Source organism: Nannospalax galili, unplaced genomic scaffold (assembly GCF_000622305.1).
Source record: "Nannospalax galili isolate Female #2095 unplaced genomic scaffold, S.galili_v1.0 scaffold18, whole genome shotgun sequence".
Lineage (NCBI taxonomy): Eukaryota > Metazoa > Chordata > Mammalia > Rodentia > Spalacidae > Nannospalax > Nannospalax galili.
In genome coordinates this window covers 10,880,691-10,899,014 of record NW_008346548.1, presented here as the reverse complement: position 1 = coordinate 10,899,014, position 18,324 = coordinate 10,880,691, and the positions used below count along the sequence as shown (strand labels likewise).

The 18,324-nt window shown below is 45.6% G+C and overlaps 1 protein-coding gene across 3 annotated transcripts in view; it reads left to right on the top strand.

Annotated features, from left to right (window-relative positions):
• Positions 1-18,324, top strand: part of Mylk (myosin light chain kinase) — a 302,239-nt gene that overhangs the window by 263,551 nt on the left and 20,364 nt on the right. For all 3 annotated transcript variants that reach the window (XM_017800557.2, XM_029568164.1, XM_029568165.1), the window contains 5 exons: positions 3,042-3,074; positions 3,173-3,266; positions 4,570-4,773; positions 10,091-10,308; positions 12,537-12,660. In XM_017800557.2, the coding sequence (XP_017656046.1) occupies positions 3,042-3,074; positions 3,173-3,266; positions 4,570-4,773; positions 10,091-10,308; positions 12,537-12,660 (673 nt within the window). The remainder of the gene's footprint in view (positions 1-3,041; positions 3,075-3,172; positions 3,267-4,569; positions 4,774-10,090; positions 10,309-12,536; positions 12,661-18,324) is intronic.

Here is an 18,324-nt window from a genome sequence, read left to right as displayed (position 1 = left end):
CCTGTGTGAGGCATAAAACGAAATGCTCCTCCAAGTTACAGTATTCTTGAGTAGCTCTGTTTTCGCCCTTGTATGACTTCCTCTTAAAGCACATCTACTTTAACTATCTTTCCCAAACCTTTTCTATCTTAACATGGCAGCTCTTCCTTCCAGCAACCCTACATACCTTTTCCAATACAGCCTTCTAACTGCACACAGCCAGCACCCTGGGAACAGATGCCCAAAGCTCTACTAAGGGGCCATAGACCAATCCATGTGTTCTTCCCAGTATAGCACTCTGTTGGCCAGAGCTGCATGTGGAGGAACTGCCCCTGGGTTAGGGCATCACCCCCCAGGGGGAGAGGGAGGCAGTGCTCCAGGAGCCCTGATTGTTCTGGCCCTCAGAGCACTGCTCTCAGGTCATCCTTGTCACTGATGAGTTGCATAGTGCCACTTACTGCCAGCTTTATAGATTCTGAAGCATTGATCAGTCAAGCTGACATTCCAGCAGCCTCTGTGACGCCTTAACGGTGTCCTCACCTGCCTTACCCTCCTTTCCTTTTCCATAGCTCTTCTCTTTCTGTGTTGTTCTTCCCAGGCCTCTCATGTTTAGTTTTCTAAAAGTAAACTTTGTCAGCAGCATTTTAAGAACTCTAAACAGATCACAGCTTCTGGTTTTATGCTTATAAACTCTTGGAACTCTTTTTCAGCAAGAGGCACTTATCCTGTGTGGACTCGAGCTACTTTTTCTCCAATTGCCTGCTCAGGTTCCAGTGTGTTCTGTCCTCAGCCTGACAGATGTACTCACCGACACACAAACACGCATACACACATACACACACACACACACACACACACACACACACACACACACACACGACTAACTGCACCTGCTCCTCCTCCCTCACCTCTACTACAGACAAGGATCTTGCAAAGTACAGCCTGGCATGCTGGTGCCATAAGCCTCCTGGCCATCAGTGTCTGGTCAACCCTCTGAGTTACAAGTACCACGAGCTGCCCTTCCTCCCCCAGCCTTGCTCTGGTGGGAGCTTCAGCAAATCAGCCATTCCTCCCAAGTCTTGCCTTCATACTCTAACACACTTATACATATATACATACACAATTCATGCTTGCACTTAGACACTGAGATTTTATATATGCTGTAGTATCCCACATACTCTCATACAGATACACACAGGAAAATACTGACATTCCCATACTGTCCCTCACACATGTATTTTCACACACCAACACTATCCCAAATACATCTGTCTTCACACACATGCACTCCCACGTATATCTGTCCTACCCATACTCACACATTTCCATGCTATTCCACACACGTATAATGACACACTTCCGTGCTGTCCTCTAGGTATACAGTCACATGCTTCCATGCTATCCTGCACACACACACACTCACACAACGGGTCGCACATTACCCCCCCACATACACTCACATTCTAAAACACTCTGAAACTATTCCATGCACATGTACTCTCATAAATTTGCACACTGTTCCCCACACACATATCCTCTCAACACATTGTCACCGTCACAGACTTCCAAACCACCACACACAGATATTGATGCCCCACATTTCTAAACTGTCTAATGTATGCATGTTCCCACTCTTCCACACTATCTCCACACCATATCCTCCCATATTTCCACACTACTCCACAAACATACATTCTACACATTTCCACACTGCCCCACATATACTATACTCACACACACATCCATATACTTCCACACAGTCACACTTCCATACTGCCCCCTACACACTGCCCCAACTCATTCTCATGCATCTGTATGTCCTTACACACACACACACACACACACACACACACACACACACTATCCCACATACATGAACTCACACTTTGTATTACATACATACTCTCATATTCTTCCACGCTCATCCCCACACTCACCCATACTCACTCCTACTCTCACACTCACACATTTACATTCTGTTGTCCCTTTTCCCCACTCTGACTTCTGTTATGCCCTTGCTCTGGTTCCTCACAATACCTTTTCTCCTCCATCCATCATCCAGAACCTGGCGATGATGGCTAAAAAATACAAAGCATTTCATACATGGCAATCTGGAGCTAGTCAGGCCACTATAAGTCACCTGAACAACTCCTTCCTCTTTCACATGAGGATATTGAGGTCCACAAAGGGAAAGGCACTAAGTCAGGGTCAAGGGGCCAGATGTATGTCAGGACAAGGAAAGCCTAGGGCTCTGAAGTGGACATGATCTGGGATCACCTCTCCTGTCCCTCCATCTGCCCTTCACTCCTGGCATATCAGTGGAAACAACTGGTATGAGCCACTCATGTCCCTTCTTATGGACACCTGCTGGTTTCATCTGTGTGTCCTCATTCACCCTTTACTGTATTCCATCTTCTCCTGGAAGACCCCTCAAGGACTTCTTTAGAACAATTGCTGACTTTATCCATGCCCTGCAATTCCTCCATTGCATATTCTGTGCCATGGTGTGGTACATGCTTAGTTATATGGCATATGTAACTGATACTTCAAGTATATATGTTTTTGTCTCTCCAAGTAAATTATACGTTTGAAAAGGAGAGACTATGTTTTGTATGTGTTTTGTTCGTATACCCATATAACCAGCAAAATGCTTATTATACTGCTGGAATTCCATAACAAATATTAAACAAATGGGTAAACAAATTTGACAGTGAAAGTAATTGTTAGTTTCTGACTTTCAAGCCATGGAAGAATTGGAAGGCCACAATTGTGTATAGGTTCAGAAAGACCAAAGGGACTGGAAGAAGTGGAAGAGGACATGTCTAGGGGACCATGAGGTGAGAGGAGGGGACGAGGTCAAACATGGTGGAGAAATAGGGTAAGGAGGCCAGAACTTGCTAGTCTATACCTTGCTCTGTTTACAGTAAGGACTGGCCCACCTCAGGGGGTGCTCATGTGGGCCAGGTGCCCTGGTACCCAGGAAGGCCCCCTGTATGCCTTGCTCTTGGTGGACTTCAGTGCTAATCATCATGTCCTCTCTGTTCCCTCTTTTTCTCCCCCAGAGCCGAAGGATGAAGTGGAAGTATCAGATGATGGTAAGTGAAGCCACCTGTCCTTGAGTCAGGTTCTCAGGTTGGAGGGGCTGAGAAAATAGATCTGAGGGTTCACACTCACCCTGATTTGTACCCTGCAGATGAGAAGGAGCCTGAAGTTGATTATCGAACAGTGACAGTCAACACTGAACAAAAATTATCCGACTTGTATGACATTGAAGAAAAACTAGGATCGTAAGTGGGAAATTGCCTCTGGGCCCCAGGGTGAGGGTATCTTGGGTCCCTCAGTTAACTTCAGTGCTTCCTCTTGTACTTTCCTGGGCCCAGCCTCCTCTGAGACTTTGAGTCTATAGAGTAAGGAGCAACTGACCCACAAGCACATACCTCTCTGGAGTAGCTCCTGTGGTTCTGCCAGGCCGAGCTCTGCCTTGGGCAAGGTCTTCTATGCCTCTGCTCATAGTATAACACTGAAACAGGAAGACAAGATCTGGATCTGATCCTCTTTAGAATCCCTGGCATTTGGTCTGAAGTGGCTGAGCCTGACCAGCACCTGCTGACCAGCAGTCCCATCTTTGGAGTTTTGCTAGCATGCCCAGAGGTCCTCACAGCTCCTAGATGAACTTGTTCTACACTGCTGTTAACTGGCTCCTCCGTGGGGCATAGAAAACACCAGTGACTCAGATGCTAACAGGCTGTCCATCTCTCTCTAAGTCACTCACTTGGAACTAAAAGTAGAGGAAGGAAGGGATTGGGAAGTTGGGGATGAAACTCTTTTCATAGAGTATTTGCCTAAGTATGCACAGGGCCTGGGTTTGATCTCCATCACTGCATAAACTGGATGTGATAGTGCACACACATCTGTAATCCCAGCACTTGGGAGGTAGAGGCAGGAGATTCAGAAGTTCAAGGTCATCTGCAGGGACATAGTGAGTCTGAAGCCAGCCTGGACTATAGGAAACACTGACTCAAAAAGAAAGATAGAAAAGAAAAGAAAATGTGGCTTAGCTTTTATTTCCAGTGGTTTTGGGGAGCCAAAGGAACAATGCTCTGGGAAGGGAATCATCCTGCTGGAATGAGAAGAGCTTCCTGCTCACAGCAGGGGAAGCAGGTCTTTCCTCCGTTTCAAGTGCGTCTGTGCTACAGTGGAGTGGAAGAAGGGCATCCATTCAGTAAGTCAGTATTGGGGATGGATGACCTCAACCCACCTTCAGGGGGTCCTTCTGCAGGGAAGGGAAGAAATCCACCTATCAAGATTAAGTAGAAATGCTCTTCGTTGACCAAGAGCAGTGATCAGCAAACTTTCCATAAAGGGCCCCATGGTCAATATCTTAAGTCTGTGTCATGTACGTGGGTCACAGCTATTCAGTTATGCAGCCATGAACAATATGTAAGCAAACGGGTGTGTGATTGTGTTCCAATAAACCTCTGTTATAAAAAGAGGTAGCCCAGATCTGTCCCTTGGGCCAGTTTGCCACCCCCAACTTAGTAGAGAACGCACCTAAATTTGTTTTCTCTTTTTTACCTCTTTCATTGGTAGTGGGAAATTTGGACACGTCTTCCGACTTGTAGAAAAGAAAACTGGAAAAATATGGGCCGGGAAATTCTTCAAGGCATATTCTGCAAAAGAGAAAGAGAACATCCGGCAGGAGATCAGCATCATGAACTGCCTCCACCACCCAAAGCTGGTCCAGTGTGTGGATGCCTTTGAAGAAAAGGCCAACATTGTCATGGTTCTGGAAATGTGAGTGGCACTGTGGTCTGAGAATCCCTGCCTACACCTCTCCCACTGTCCCACCCCTGACACCTCTGCCACACAGGGCTGTGATAAGCAAGATCATCAACAGCCCCATGGCTAGAGCTGACCAATGGAAACCAGAACTGGCTGTGACCCACTAAGCAGCAGCCTACCTGCAGCATTGAACTCATTTCCATAACTAGAGATCTTCCAGGACACTTGTAACTTTTGCCCTCTCCCCATGGAAGGGCAAAGCTATCATGGGTTTCTACATAGGCCTTCTCTCCTGGAGGTGGGTTAATGTGGAAGGGAAGGAAGGAAAGGGACAGGGCAGCTTCCTGACTTCCCTGTAAAGGAAGCCCTATTGGGAACTCAGAATCCAGGAGTGGAACCCGTGCCATGCTCCAGTCCTTTCACTGCCTCTGACTGTCATCATTCCTCCCTTGTTAGGATATTTTGACTTCTCAACAGCGTAGTGCCTTCTCTGCTGGGCTGTACAAAGACAGAGGGATAGATCAGATGACATGCAAGACAGGCTTTCCCAGAATCCATTGTTTCTTCTACTTCCAGACCTCTTTCTCCCTCTTCTTCCTCCTACACACACACACACACACACACACACACACACACACACACAACCCTGGCATTAGTAGGCCTGATGTTCTTCACAGTACCCACATTTTTCATGGGTTTTCTTTGTTTAATCTTAAATTTGTCATAGGTACAGTCACATTAAGAATTATAAGAAAATGATTCTTCTCATCCCATTCCTGCTCTGCCCTGTTTCTACTCCCCTCCTCACCACCAGAAGTAAACAGTTTTACTAGGTTTTGTCTGTATTCTTCCAAAGTTTTTCATGACAATGTAAACACATATAACAATATGAATGTCCTCATTGTCCTTTTAGCACAAAAGGTAATTTGTTGTATTTACTATCCCACACCTGGCATTTTTCAGTAAACTGTTAGCATAGCTAGGACTTCATCCTCACAGCTTGCTACATGCATACATCACAGTGTGTTTAAGCCATCTGCTTTTGAGACAAGGTCAAGTGGTTTCAAGCATTTTGCTTCTGTAAACATTGTTTTCAATCTTTATTTTCATTAAGATCTGTGCACACCCAAAGTGAAGAAGTGCTGGATTAAAGGGCATGTTCACTTGAGTGTTTTAGAGCTATTGTAGAATTGCACATCCTGAACTTTGGGATATCAGTCCTCTGTCAGCTCTGAGCATTCCCCAGGAAGGACCAGTCCTGAGAATGGACTTGAGCCCTTTCTCTTTCCTGATTGCAGGAACATTCAGGCATGTTCCTTTCAGAAAATGTTCTTAGGACAGACAAGAGTGGCTAAGAGTGCGGCTCTCTGAGTCAGATAATCCTTGCATCAGATCTCAGACCTACCTCTTGTGATTTGACCTTGAATTAGTCACTCAACTGTGCCAATCCTTAGTTTTATTATCTATTAAAGAACTTCTTATTACCCCCTGAATGTTATGGGGATTAAGTGGAACAGTGTTTGTGAGACATAGTGTGTGATTGTTGACTACTTTCTGTATTCTTGCTCTTTTTCTACTTAAAAGCATTTTGAGAGCATTTTAACATCCAAGAAGATGTCATGGAGCAAATCTTCTCTAATATTCAAAGTTTGATCTCCAGTTCTGCTACTATTGAGTGTCGGGGGGGGTTGTTTGGGGTTTTTTTTGTTGTTGTTTTGGGTTTTTTGTTTTTTGTTGGTTGTTGTTGTTTTTGAGATAGAGTCTCCCTGTAGCCCCAGCTGGCCTGGAACTCACTATGTAGATAGACCAGGCTGGCATCAATCTCAGAGAAGTCTGCCTGCCTCTGCTTCCTGAGTCCCGGAACTGAAGGTGTGTCCCACCATGTCCAATGAGATGTGATTATTTTTTGTCGTCTAATTGTTACATTCTACCAGTATTTGGATTTAAATAAGTGATCGCAAGTCTCCTTTTTGACTATAAAATTCTAATTTCTGTGGAATCACAAAAGACTCAGAGAATATCTCCATTAGTATCTTATGGTCAAAGTTACCCCACCCCCACCCCCACCACCACTTTCAGGAATATTGAGTCTGTGACCTTCTCATCACAGCCTCTCAATACCCTGTGGGCTGAGATTTTCACATTTGTTTTAGAACAAGTTGATTAGTCCAGGCAGTGTGGGCATGTGAGGACATGTGGAGAAATGTCTTATCTTTAGAAGTTAAGCCTTGAGCAAGTTTGTGAGAGGGGGCAGGAGGCAGGATAAGGCCGGGCAACAGCACCAGTGGGCAGAATACCATACTTAGCTTGGAATTGGGACTTGGCGAGCTTGATGGAAAAAGCAGAGAGAAATGTAAGGAGGTTTCAGCTGGTCTGGCTTTCATCCCTCCACCCCACTCCTCCCCCATGGACAGGAGCAAGTCCCACAGGCACAGATGCCAGCAGATTTACCTGTACTGAGGGTCCTGAGCTTGCCTATGACAGGAACTTAACTAGGCCTCATGCTCCACCTGTTCATCCCTTCTACCTTAACCATTCTAACATGTGACCACAGACAGGGGATAGACTGTGACAGTCAACAGTGCATTTTGCTATTCTTATTTGATGGAGAAAATGAGATTAAGAAAAGGATGATACTAGGTAATAAATAAAATGAAAGTGTATTCCAGGGTCTCTGTCTTCTATTCAGCTGCCTCAGATATGTGAGAAATGAGAAAGACTACTTCTACAGCCCATCTGACTTTTGGTCCACCCACATTGTACAGCAACAAGGACCCTTCTGACTGCTGGCCTGGGGCCTGGACTTGTCATTTTGGAAGTGTTTGGGACAGTCCAAATGGTTGTGGGACCCTAAGCCCTGAAAAAGTATTAAGTTTCAGCTGAGTCCCTGGCAGCTAATGTCATCTTTGTTCTACTGTTAGCAAAATTCAACAAAGAGCATCTAACTGGCTGCCAAGAGACATGGAGTAGAAAGACTGGGTACCAAGTAAGTCCCTGGAGAGCATCATCTCCTCTGGTTGCCAATAAGGGCTTGCCTAGACCTAGAACTCTGGGGTAAGTTTGGACCCTTGAGATGAGTAGCCATAGTAATAGAAGCCTTCATTCATTTATTCATATACTATCAGTTTATTAAGAACATATTTCATGTGGCCCAATCTTGGCCCATGTCTGTGGGTGGTCATCTTTATCAAACCAAGGCCTTCTACAAATAGTCTTGAGCATTTTAAAGAGAAATCTACAGAACCATGAAATGTGCTGTTTAACTCCTTCTATCCTAGGAAGCAGACCATAAGAACATTAAAAAAAAATTAAATAGATTTGAATAAGGTTGAATTTATTTGAGCTGATGCTGAACAAATTATCTCCAGAAATGCACTTTTATGAACTGCATTGTTCAGATATCTGTATTCAATGCTCAGAAGTTCCCCAGGATGCTGAAATAATGGTTACTTTCTCAGAATATTTTAAACTTAAAGGCAGCGATTTGGGGGTGCCTTGTTTGTACCAAATACTTGCAGGTATGAATGAGGGCCTTGAGATGAGCCAGGACTCTTGCACATTATGAAGACAGCCAACAACTTTGAGACAAAACAGGCTTAATACCAAAAGTATCAAAAAGAAACAAAGCATAGACACCCACAAGAGGGATCATTTCATATGCAGAAATAGGGAGTGGTTTCTCCAAGAATGTGACTTTCAGTTCCTCACAGGAATAGTAATGGAGTAGGCTAGTATTTTTCCAAACATGTTTAATCATTTGAGTGACCTAGGAACTTCTTAAAAACATGGATCCTCAGATCCCACCCAAGACTTTACAAAGCCAGATCTTTAAGGGAGAAGATTGGGAACATGTATTTTCAACATAAGTCCAAATGATTGTTTAAAATCAAATATATATATATATATACACATATATACAGGTATATGTATATATATATAATTAACATGCTAGATACTTTGCCTATATTGTTGAGTCATTCCATCTTTGAAGCAACCCTGTGGGGTGCTGATATTTTTATCTATATCTTGCAGATGAAGAAATTGAGGTACAAAGGTGTTAAGAATTTGCTGTCACCTAACAATGTAAATTAGAGTTTATCTTGGAGCCTTGTTGGGAATCAATAGAAATGGAAGGCTACAGGACAAGAAGCCCCACCTGGTGGCTATGTAAGGTTCTTCTATGGTTGGTCCTAGCATGGTAGCTTTTGCTCCCTCTAGTGGCCAGTGACATACACTGTTCTTCCTCAGCTCAGCCTTTTCAGGAGGTCATATACCCTGAAGGTGTCTTGTTTGTCTCTCCTACAAGAGTATGACAAGATCCACCTGACATAAAGCTACAGATTACAAAAGGAAGAGACAGGATTCACTATAGCTCTATCCATTCATGGTGACTTCCCTTGGGAGAAGGGCCACCTCTTGTAAGTAAACAGTCCCAGAATAAAGCCCAGCCAAGCATTATTCATCTGGTGGACATACAGGCTGCTATAAAAAAATGAGTTTACTGATACTTGGATACTGTGTAGGATACCAAGGACATACTTTTAACTTGCTGAGCAGTGAGCAAGGAATGTGGGTTTGGAGGGCTAGGATAGGAGTCCAGAGAGGACCATGCACCTGGAGCATCAGGCCTGTGCATTTGCACTGTAGGGTGATATGCTGGCTGCCTGGGGTTAGCAGATGATGCCCAGCTGTGGACCCCAGAGTAGAATGAATTGCACATGACCAGCATCCAACATCTACAAGGTAGAAAGGACTATACAGCCAGCCTGGGCAAGGAAAGAGTCCCAGCAAGACAAGTTAGTCATGGCTAGAGAAAAAACTAAGTTGCCTGAGTCAACAGATCTATTGCAACTATAGGTACAATAGGTTACAGCCAACTAACTCCAGAAAAGTTGAGGCTTCTAATTATCACAGATAGTTTTCCACTATTGGATATACAAAATAAATGCCCACAGATGCTGAAGATATGTCAATCCCTAAGACCAAAAGACCAGAGCTAAGGCCAATAAGATAAAGAGGCTGCTAGGGGTCACACACTTTTAAATAAGGCAATCATATCAAAATTTCTCCATTCATTCCTGACCCGAAGGTTTCCCTAATTTCAGATGCTTCCTAGAGCCCTTCAGTAGCCTAGCAGGTGTATGTGTGGAAAACTGAATGTGGTCAGAAAGCTGTAAGAACTACATACACAGAGACACAGACGCAGACAGACAGACAGACAGACAGACACACACACACACACACACACACACCAGCCTACCTTGATAGGACACTTTGCTATACTATGCTGTGACTACAATGCCTTTTCTGCCTCCTTTTGTCCCCACAGTGTGTCAGGGGGTGAGCTGTTTGAGCGCATCATTGATGAGGACTTTGAGCTGACTGAGCGCGAGTGTATCAAGTACATGAGGCAGATTTCAGAGGGGGTAGAGTACATCCACAAGCAGGGCATCGTGCACCTGGACCTCAAACCTGAGAACATCATGTGTGTCAACAAGACAGGCACCAGGATCAAGCTTATTGACTTCGGTCTGGCCCGAAGACTAGGTAAGGCCCACCTGCCTGTCCTATTGTCACTACTGTACAGTGGCAATAGCTATTTGTGCTACATACTGGGTATTAAAAGAAATATAGAGTTGGGGATCAAAGTCAGAGACCAAGAAGACTGCTCAGGTTCAAATCCAGCCCCTACCACTTACTGCTGCATGACCATAAGCCTCAAATTCCTTTTCTGTAAGGTAGACTAATAGCAATACCTGTCCGATACAGCTGTTAGGCTGTTAACAAGTTAATTCAGATAGAGCAATAGAAACAACTCTTATACACAGTAAGCACCAAGTGTGCATTAGCTACTTATTTGATGGTGGTGGTGGTAATGGTGGTGGTGAAAACATTAGTAGAACAACTCATTTTGGTGATGGTGGCATCTCACATCTGCCTCATATTACAGTTTTCAGAGTACTTTCACACTAAAAGAAAAAAATAAAACAAATTTCATTGATTCTTAGTGGGTGGAAGGTAGGGAGACTTTGAGTTCCAGTTTGAACACTAGGAGGCCCAGGTTCTCTACCACTTTGCCCTGCAGGTCCCACCATGAGCTAGGGAGGTGCTGAGGCTAGAATAGGGAACCTAGACCAAGCTCAAGGTTCCTTGGAGCCCATCTGCTGTCCCGTCATTCCACTCTTTATTTCTGACATCTCCAGGAGGAGGGAGGTGATGGTGGAAGTGGTTGGAGCCTCATCTCAGGCACTGAAGTCATTGTAGTCAATGACTGTGATTCACATACCACCTGCGTCCACTCTGCCTTTGCAGCTCAGCTCCCTGATGTGCCAGTCTTTGAACAACATCCCCTTCCCCTCCAGCCACTGTTCTGTTAATACAGAGCCACAGGGCTGGAGTGAGCTGGTCTTTATTTCAACACCCTGTAGAAAACAGGAAATGGCTGACCAAGCTCATGCCACCTGGTAAACTTCCCAAGACACTCAGTCAAGGGTGAGGCCAAGTTCATCTTCCAGAGGACAATAAGGGAATGAGGTCCTGATAGGCCTGAACTTGTTTAATGGTCAGTACAGTGGGACCAGAGCTTGTCCTGATGATGAAAGAATGTGCCTGCTCTTCTTCCCCCAACCCCTTTCTCCTCAGCTACAGGGATGGGTGGGAGCAGCAGCCAGGACACAGGACTTCCTTTAGAAACTAACCACCAATAAATGGATTGAATCGGGAGGCCCTGACCTCATGAGCTGGCAGTGAAGAACCCGGGTAGCACAGTGTTCCAGTTACCTGGTGAAGGGGTACTGTGGGAACAGCAGTATCTGAGGACCAGGAAGCAGGAAGCAGTTAAAGTGCAGCGGGAAAATTTAGAAGAGAGCTGGAGTAGGATTTCAGATTATGACAGCTGTTAAGACCTTTGTTTGGAATATTTGCTATAGCCCCTGAAGTGTTGAACCAGACCAGAGGTGGCTCCCAAGACAAAGCTCTGCCACCTCCCACTGCTGACATCTCCAGCAGCTGGCACTGGCCTACTAATGGGCATCTCTGCTCCTTTATGGCTAAGATGCACCACTTTGGGGTCCAGGCCTCTCTAACTATTGTCCCAGTAGCCAGAGAGAGGAGAGAGATGAAGACTAGGATAACTAGGACAAGCAGTGGAGGGGAGTATGTGGAATCAGACCACCTGGGTTCAAGTCCTGAACACTTCTGATGATCTGGGAAGGGAAACTTCTTCACTTTCCCACTTCCCAGCACCTCCATTTTGTCCTAAGTAGTAGCACAGGTATCATTCCTACTTCTTAGCATTACTGAGAATGGTAAAGAGGAAAATCAAACAGGTAATGGCAAAATATTTATCCAATGTGAAGAGAAACCAGAATATGGGGAGATCCCTTTATAGCTGGTAGCAGGGTACATTGAATATGTGAATGTTGGCATCAGTCACTGTTTGAGATTATTAAGCACAAATCACAATCCCTGCCTTGGACCCGGGACACAGACATATGAAAAGACTACTCAGGGCAGTGCTTTAATGGCCTTTTCGCCCTCCTGCCCCATTCAGGGCACTTGAGCTGGGTGTATGGCTTGTTGGTTTCCTGGTTGATTGACCTGTTTAAAAAAGAGGCCAGGTGGCCTGTGTGAGTTAACACACCTGAAGACCAAGGCCTTATCTATGCCCTTCCAACTCTGGTCCCACTGTACAGATGAGAGCAGGGGCCTAACTACCCCTAGCTAGCTAGCTCTGTGATATGCTAGTGACTGACCCCTCTCCATCTTGGTTTCAGAGAATGCCGGGTCTCTGAAGGTCCTCTTTGGCACCCCGGAGTTTGTGGCACCTGAAGTGATCAACTATGAACCTATTGGCTATGCCACGGACATGTGGAGCATTGGAGTCATCTGCTATATCCTGTGAGTCCCAACAAGACACTTTGGAATAGGACAGAGTCCCATAGGAAGGTCCCCAGGCTGCTGCCATCATGTGATGAGGAAGAAGCCAGGATGGGTGGTTAAGGGGAGATCCCCCCCACATAAAAAGGGTGGTGGGCTCCCATTCTCATCCTTACCAGTCCACCCTACTCCTAGGTACCCAGTGAGTCAGTGGTTTGTATCACTCTTCTGAAGCCACATGTAGTACCACACACAAAGTTCTCCATGCTGGCACCATGCTGCCCACAGTGCTGGCAGCCAGGAACCTTTGGTCAGGCTTGTGAGGTGGGTCCACACAGAGGAAAGTGGGAGCCCAGATGTGGATCTCTGAGCATCTTCACTGTCTTCACTGTCTGAGAACAGAACCCTGTCCTTACAGGATGGGTACCACAATTCCAGCCTCATTTCTCACTCCACTATATGTACTGATTAATAAGTACTTTTGATGGGAGAGCCTCATATGGGAACAACAGGTAACAGGACAGCAATTCAGTAATTAGAGTTGGGAAATCAGGTGAGGAAACAATCCATTTCCAATAGCAATGCTGGAAGGAAAGAAGAAAGGCCAACATAACCCTTAATATACCCCAATTACTGAGGTACCCCCCTCAAATTGCAAGCTTTGCCTCAGGACTGGGAGACCTAAGATTCCACACTTGTATCCAGGGCCCAGGATACCAACCATGTTCATCCAAGGTTAATTTTAGTAACCAAGTTCCACATACTTTTGTTGGGTTGTGCTGAACCTTCCTGTCATAGTCATTAGCCTTAGAAGCAGCCCTTGAACTTGTGTAGCAATATGCGTTTGTGAGGTGGTCTCTTTAAAGATATGGCATGCATGCACCCATTAAAAATATTTTTCTCAGGGCTGAGTATGTAGCTCAGTCATTAGAGTGCTCGTCTAGTATCCACACAACACTGGGTTCAATCCACAGTATTGCATAAAAAAGTCCAGACATGGTGATACACATCTATATGGGAAGTGGAGGCAGGAGGATCAAAAGTTCAAGGTCACCCTTAGCTATATAGCCAGCCTGGGCTACTTGAAACTCTGAAAAAAAATATGTGTGTGTGTGTATGTGTGTGTGTGTGTGCATGTGCACGCGTGCATATTCATCAAAACAAAAAAGAAATTAAATATTTTCATACAAAACTTAAGGATGGGACTGGAAAGATGTCTCAGCAGTCTGAGTGCTTACTGCTCTTGCAAAAGACCCAGGTTTGGTTCCTAGCACTCACATCAGTTCCCAGCACCCACATCAGGCAGCTTACAACTTCCTGAAAGTCCAGTTCCAGAGGATCCAACACTCTTCCTGTCTCTGAAGGCACCTTCATGCACATAAACTCATTCAGTTACACTCACACACACACACACACATACACACACATACACACACACACACATAAATAAAAATACATAACTTTAAAAAAAACTTGAGGATCTGAAAGAATGCTTTCTTAGACCCTTGAGGTCTTTAGTCTCCAGAAGAAGAAGTGATTCTTCTTTTTTTTTTTTTTTTTTGGCTTTTTTTGTCTTTTTGAGACAGGGTCTTCCTGTAGCCCCAGCTGTCCTGGAACTCACTACCTCCCAAATGCTAGGATTAAAGGTGTGCACCACCACGCCCTGCAAGAAGTGACTCTTTTTGTGTTGGGTTGGGTTGGGTTTTGGGTTTTGAGACAGGGTCTTACTATGTAACTCTGGCTGGCCTGGAACTCACAGATATCCACCTGCCTCTGCCTCCTGAGTACTGAGACTAAAGGCCTGCTCCATCATGCTGGAGTAGAGGTGACTCTTACTGACCAGCAGGTTTAAGAATCACTGTTACAAAAGCTTTGGCATGGGGGTAGGGGGTGATTTTGGGACAGTGGGGCTTTTCATATACTCAGAGTTTTACTGTCACTGTTACCTATGAAAGCAGCCTCCCTCAACTGGACCTGTGCCCTAACTTTTGTATCATAGAGTCACTGCCTTCCCTGCTTAGGGTCACCTTCTACTAGCAAAGGAAAAGAAACCCACACTTTTCTCTGCCTTTCTCCATCCCAGTGCGCTCCAGGAGGGGGTGATAGTGAGATAGTGAGTAAAGACCCTGCACTGGATGGGGTTTTGTTTTGTTTTGTTTTGTTTTGTTTTGTTTTATATTCCTGTCCCTGGTTACCTGAGGAACACAGCCATGGGCTCAGCCTGTCTCTTCCGGAGCTGCCAGGTTAGCCAGCGCTCACTTCAGTCTCTGGGCCCTAGAGAAACACAGAGACCTGCAGAAGCCACTATTTGTCAGCTCACTCTGATCAGACCCTGCTGCCCTATGGCTTGTTCCAGTCCTGTCAGGGAAGTTTGTCTCACTGCCTCCCCTTGCTGTGGCATAGGGATCATGTGCATCCACTGATTTTAACCAGGACTTGTCTGATTTCTGCACAAACATGGGAGTGAGTCATGGCAGGGGTTTGATTGCATTGGGCATTGAGATGACTGGGGTGATGGAGGCCGTGTGACTGGCCTCTTCCCACAGTCTGGGCAAATGACCAAGCATCCTAGTTTACCCAGGACTAACAGTTTCCTAGGGTACAGGACTTTGAGGACAAAAATGGGAACAGGCCCAGGCAAACCAGGACAGGTGGCAGCTGTGACTGGACTGCTCAGTAAGCTTTGACAGAGAACACAGCCTTGTGTTCCACATGAAATCAAGGAACCAAACACGACCAACACCCTACAGACCTCGGGGTTCCTCATGCTTACTGTCCTAGAGACGGCCATCTCCTTGTTGCTGCAGTTAGGAGTTGGTTCTGTCCTTGAATTTCATGAAAATGATCTGACACAGAAGCGGCTGGTTCCTTTTACTTAGTACCACAAGACTCATTCACAGTGTCACATGTAACTGCAGACCATTCATTCTCTAAGCTATGCAGCATTGTGTGGACATGATCCAGTGAATGATGAGCTTTGGATAGTGTGCAGTTTGGAATGTGTTCTACTTTCTATTGCTGTGATAAAATGCTGACTAAACCAACTTGGGGAGGAAAGGGTTTATTGCATCTTATACTTCCAAGTGATAGTCCATCTTTGGAGGAAGTCAGGGAAGGAACTCGGGGTAGGAACCTGGAGGCAGGAATTGACACAGAGACCAAAGAGGAAAACTGCTTACTGGCTTAGTCCCCTTGCCTGTGCTCAGCCTGTTTTCTTATACAACCCAGGCCCACCTGCCCAGGGATGGAACCACTTGCAGTGGGCTGGGCCCTTCCACATCACTCATCAAGAAAATGCCTCACTGACATGCTACAGGCCAATACAATAGAAGAAATGCCCCAATTAAGGTACCTTCTTCCCAGGTGTGTCAAGTTGACAACCAAAGCTAATCCTGACAGAGTGCTGTAGCCTTCTGGCACATGTGCTTTAGAGCATAGCTATGCATTTCCTTTGGCAATGTGATCAGCAACAAAACTTATTGGGTCAGAAAAGCACTGTAATTTTTTTAATTTTATTTATTTATTTTTTTTCCCCAGTGAGACAACTTGTTTATTTAGGGGAGTTAGAGGGAATATATAGGGTGAGGATGGCAGCCAAAGCTTTACCTGATAGGTGTTCATAGTATGCTTTATTTACATGTGGTTATTTATTATTTTTATTTCGTGCGATGAGTGTTATGCCTGTGTGTATGTAAATACACCTGTGTTGTACAATGCCCTTGGAACTCAGAAGAGGGAGTCAGATCCCCTAGAACTGGAGTTATGTACAGCTGTTAGCAGCCATGTGGGTGCTGGGATTCAAACTCAGGTCTTCTGTAAGAGCAACCAGTGTGCTTTACCACTGAGCCATCTCTCCAGCCCCAAGTGCACTGTATTTTAAAACTGAAATTTTTTTAGGTGGAGGAACATGGTAATATGAATACTATGCTGCTCCATTGTTTACTAGATTCCTTTTAAAGAAATAAGGAAGAGTGTTTGAAATGGGGATGATAATCTTGATACATAGGTACCACCCTGATGTCAGAAATGAGCAGGGAGATGTGGCAGGGAGGTGGGTAAAAGTTGGCTCAATTCTAGCACAGCAACTAGATGGCTACACCTACCACTGTGGGCCACTGCTCCCTCCCTGGGACTTTTCTGGACTGCTCCCTAAATGCTGAGCCAGGTCTGGAGTTTCCCTCTGGAGCTAGGGCTCTCAGCAAAGCATGTGGTGCTGAAAAAGTTAGAGCCGACCAGATGGCTTCCCTTAAGCCCCTGCTGTGCAGAACTCCAGAGCTTGCTGACAGCAGCCAGAGAGGTGGGGGGTGGGAATCTGCCCTGCCCCCTCCCTCTCTTTGAAGCTGGGTTGTCTATCTGGTTGTCCCTATCTTGGCCCCTTCCACCTTCATACAGAGAGCCCTCCTGACCTCCTTTCTGGGACCAGTGCACTTTCTGGGACCAGTGAGCGGTGTTGGCGGGTCAGATAATAATGTGTTTGTCTGGAGCTGGAGAGATGACTCGGGTTAAAAACACTAGTTGTTCTTGAAGAAGACCCAGGTTCAATCCCAGCACCCACATGGGAGCTAACAATGATCTGTAACTCCAACTCCAGACAATCCGACCTCTGCAAGCATTGCATAACGCAGGTGCACTTACACACAGGCAGGCAATACATGCATAGACATAAAATAAAAATAATAAATAAAATATTTTAAAAATGTGTTTGTCTGATGTTCAGCACCTATTGGGTCAACACCTCCTGAACTAGACAAAGCCCATCACTTTAATACAGGGAATCACATTGTTGGGAAAATTTGAATTCTTCAAAAACCGAGCTCGGGGATCAGGGCAGTTTCTGGGACTGCTCTGAGCCAGCCCAGGTTCTCTCATCCCTGATGTTAAAGGCAAAGGTTCAATTTCTTGGATGCCCTTCTGAAGTTAGCTTGACCCACCTGATTTCTAGCAGAAAAGGAGTGTGAGGAGCTCCAAGCCACTCTCTTGGGGAGAAATTATAAACCAGCTTCCTTACTAGGACTTCCTTCCCTTCTCCTTCTCCCTTCCACGTATCCTGGGCACTTGGAGGTCTCTTGCTGCCTCTGAGCCCTGTCTCATCCTACTCATTCATTCCTGCTCTCCCTCCCCTGCCCCAAAGAAAGGGCAGCAATTATCTTTCTCCTTTCCCTCTGAGCTGCCTCAGCACAGTTTCCTCCTACTTCAGCTCACTTGTAAAGTACCGGCATGCTCCAAAGAACCAGGAGCCACTTTCTAGCATGGTGTATGGTCAGGGAGATGTCTGAAGGGAGAAGTGTGCATAAGGAAGACAGGTGAACTGTTCTGGGGATAGGAGCCTAGTCAGCTGGGGAGAAGTCCCTGGTCCCCAGTAGAGCATCAGGTGCCTCCTACCACTGGAGTCTGGGTACAGGACTCTTCAGGGAGCCTCTGTCTGCCTTACCAGGAGCCACTTTCTAGCATGGTGTATGGTCAGGGAGATGTCTGAAGGGAGAAGTGTGCATAAGGAAGACAGGTGAACTGTTCTGGGGATAGGAGCCTAGTCAGCTGGGGAGAAGTCCCTGGTCCCCAGTAGAGCATCAGGTGCCTCCTACCACTGGAGTCTGGGTACAGGACTCTTCAGGGAGCCTCTGTCTGCCTTACCTGGGGTTGGGCTGCCCTGCCTTCTGTTGAGCCCAGGCACAAATATATATATAT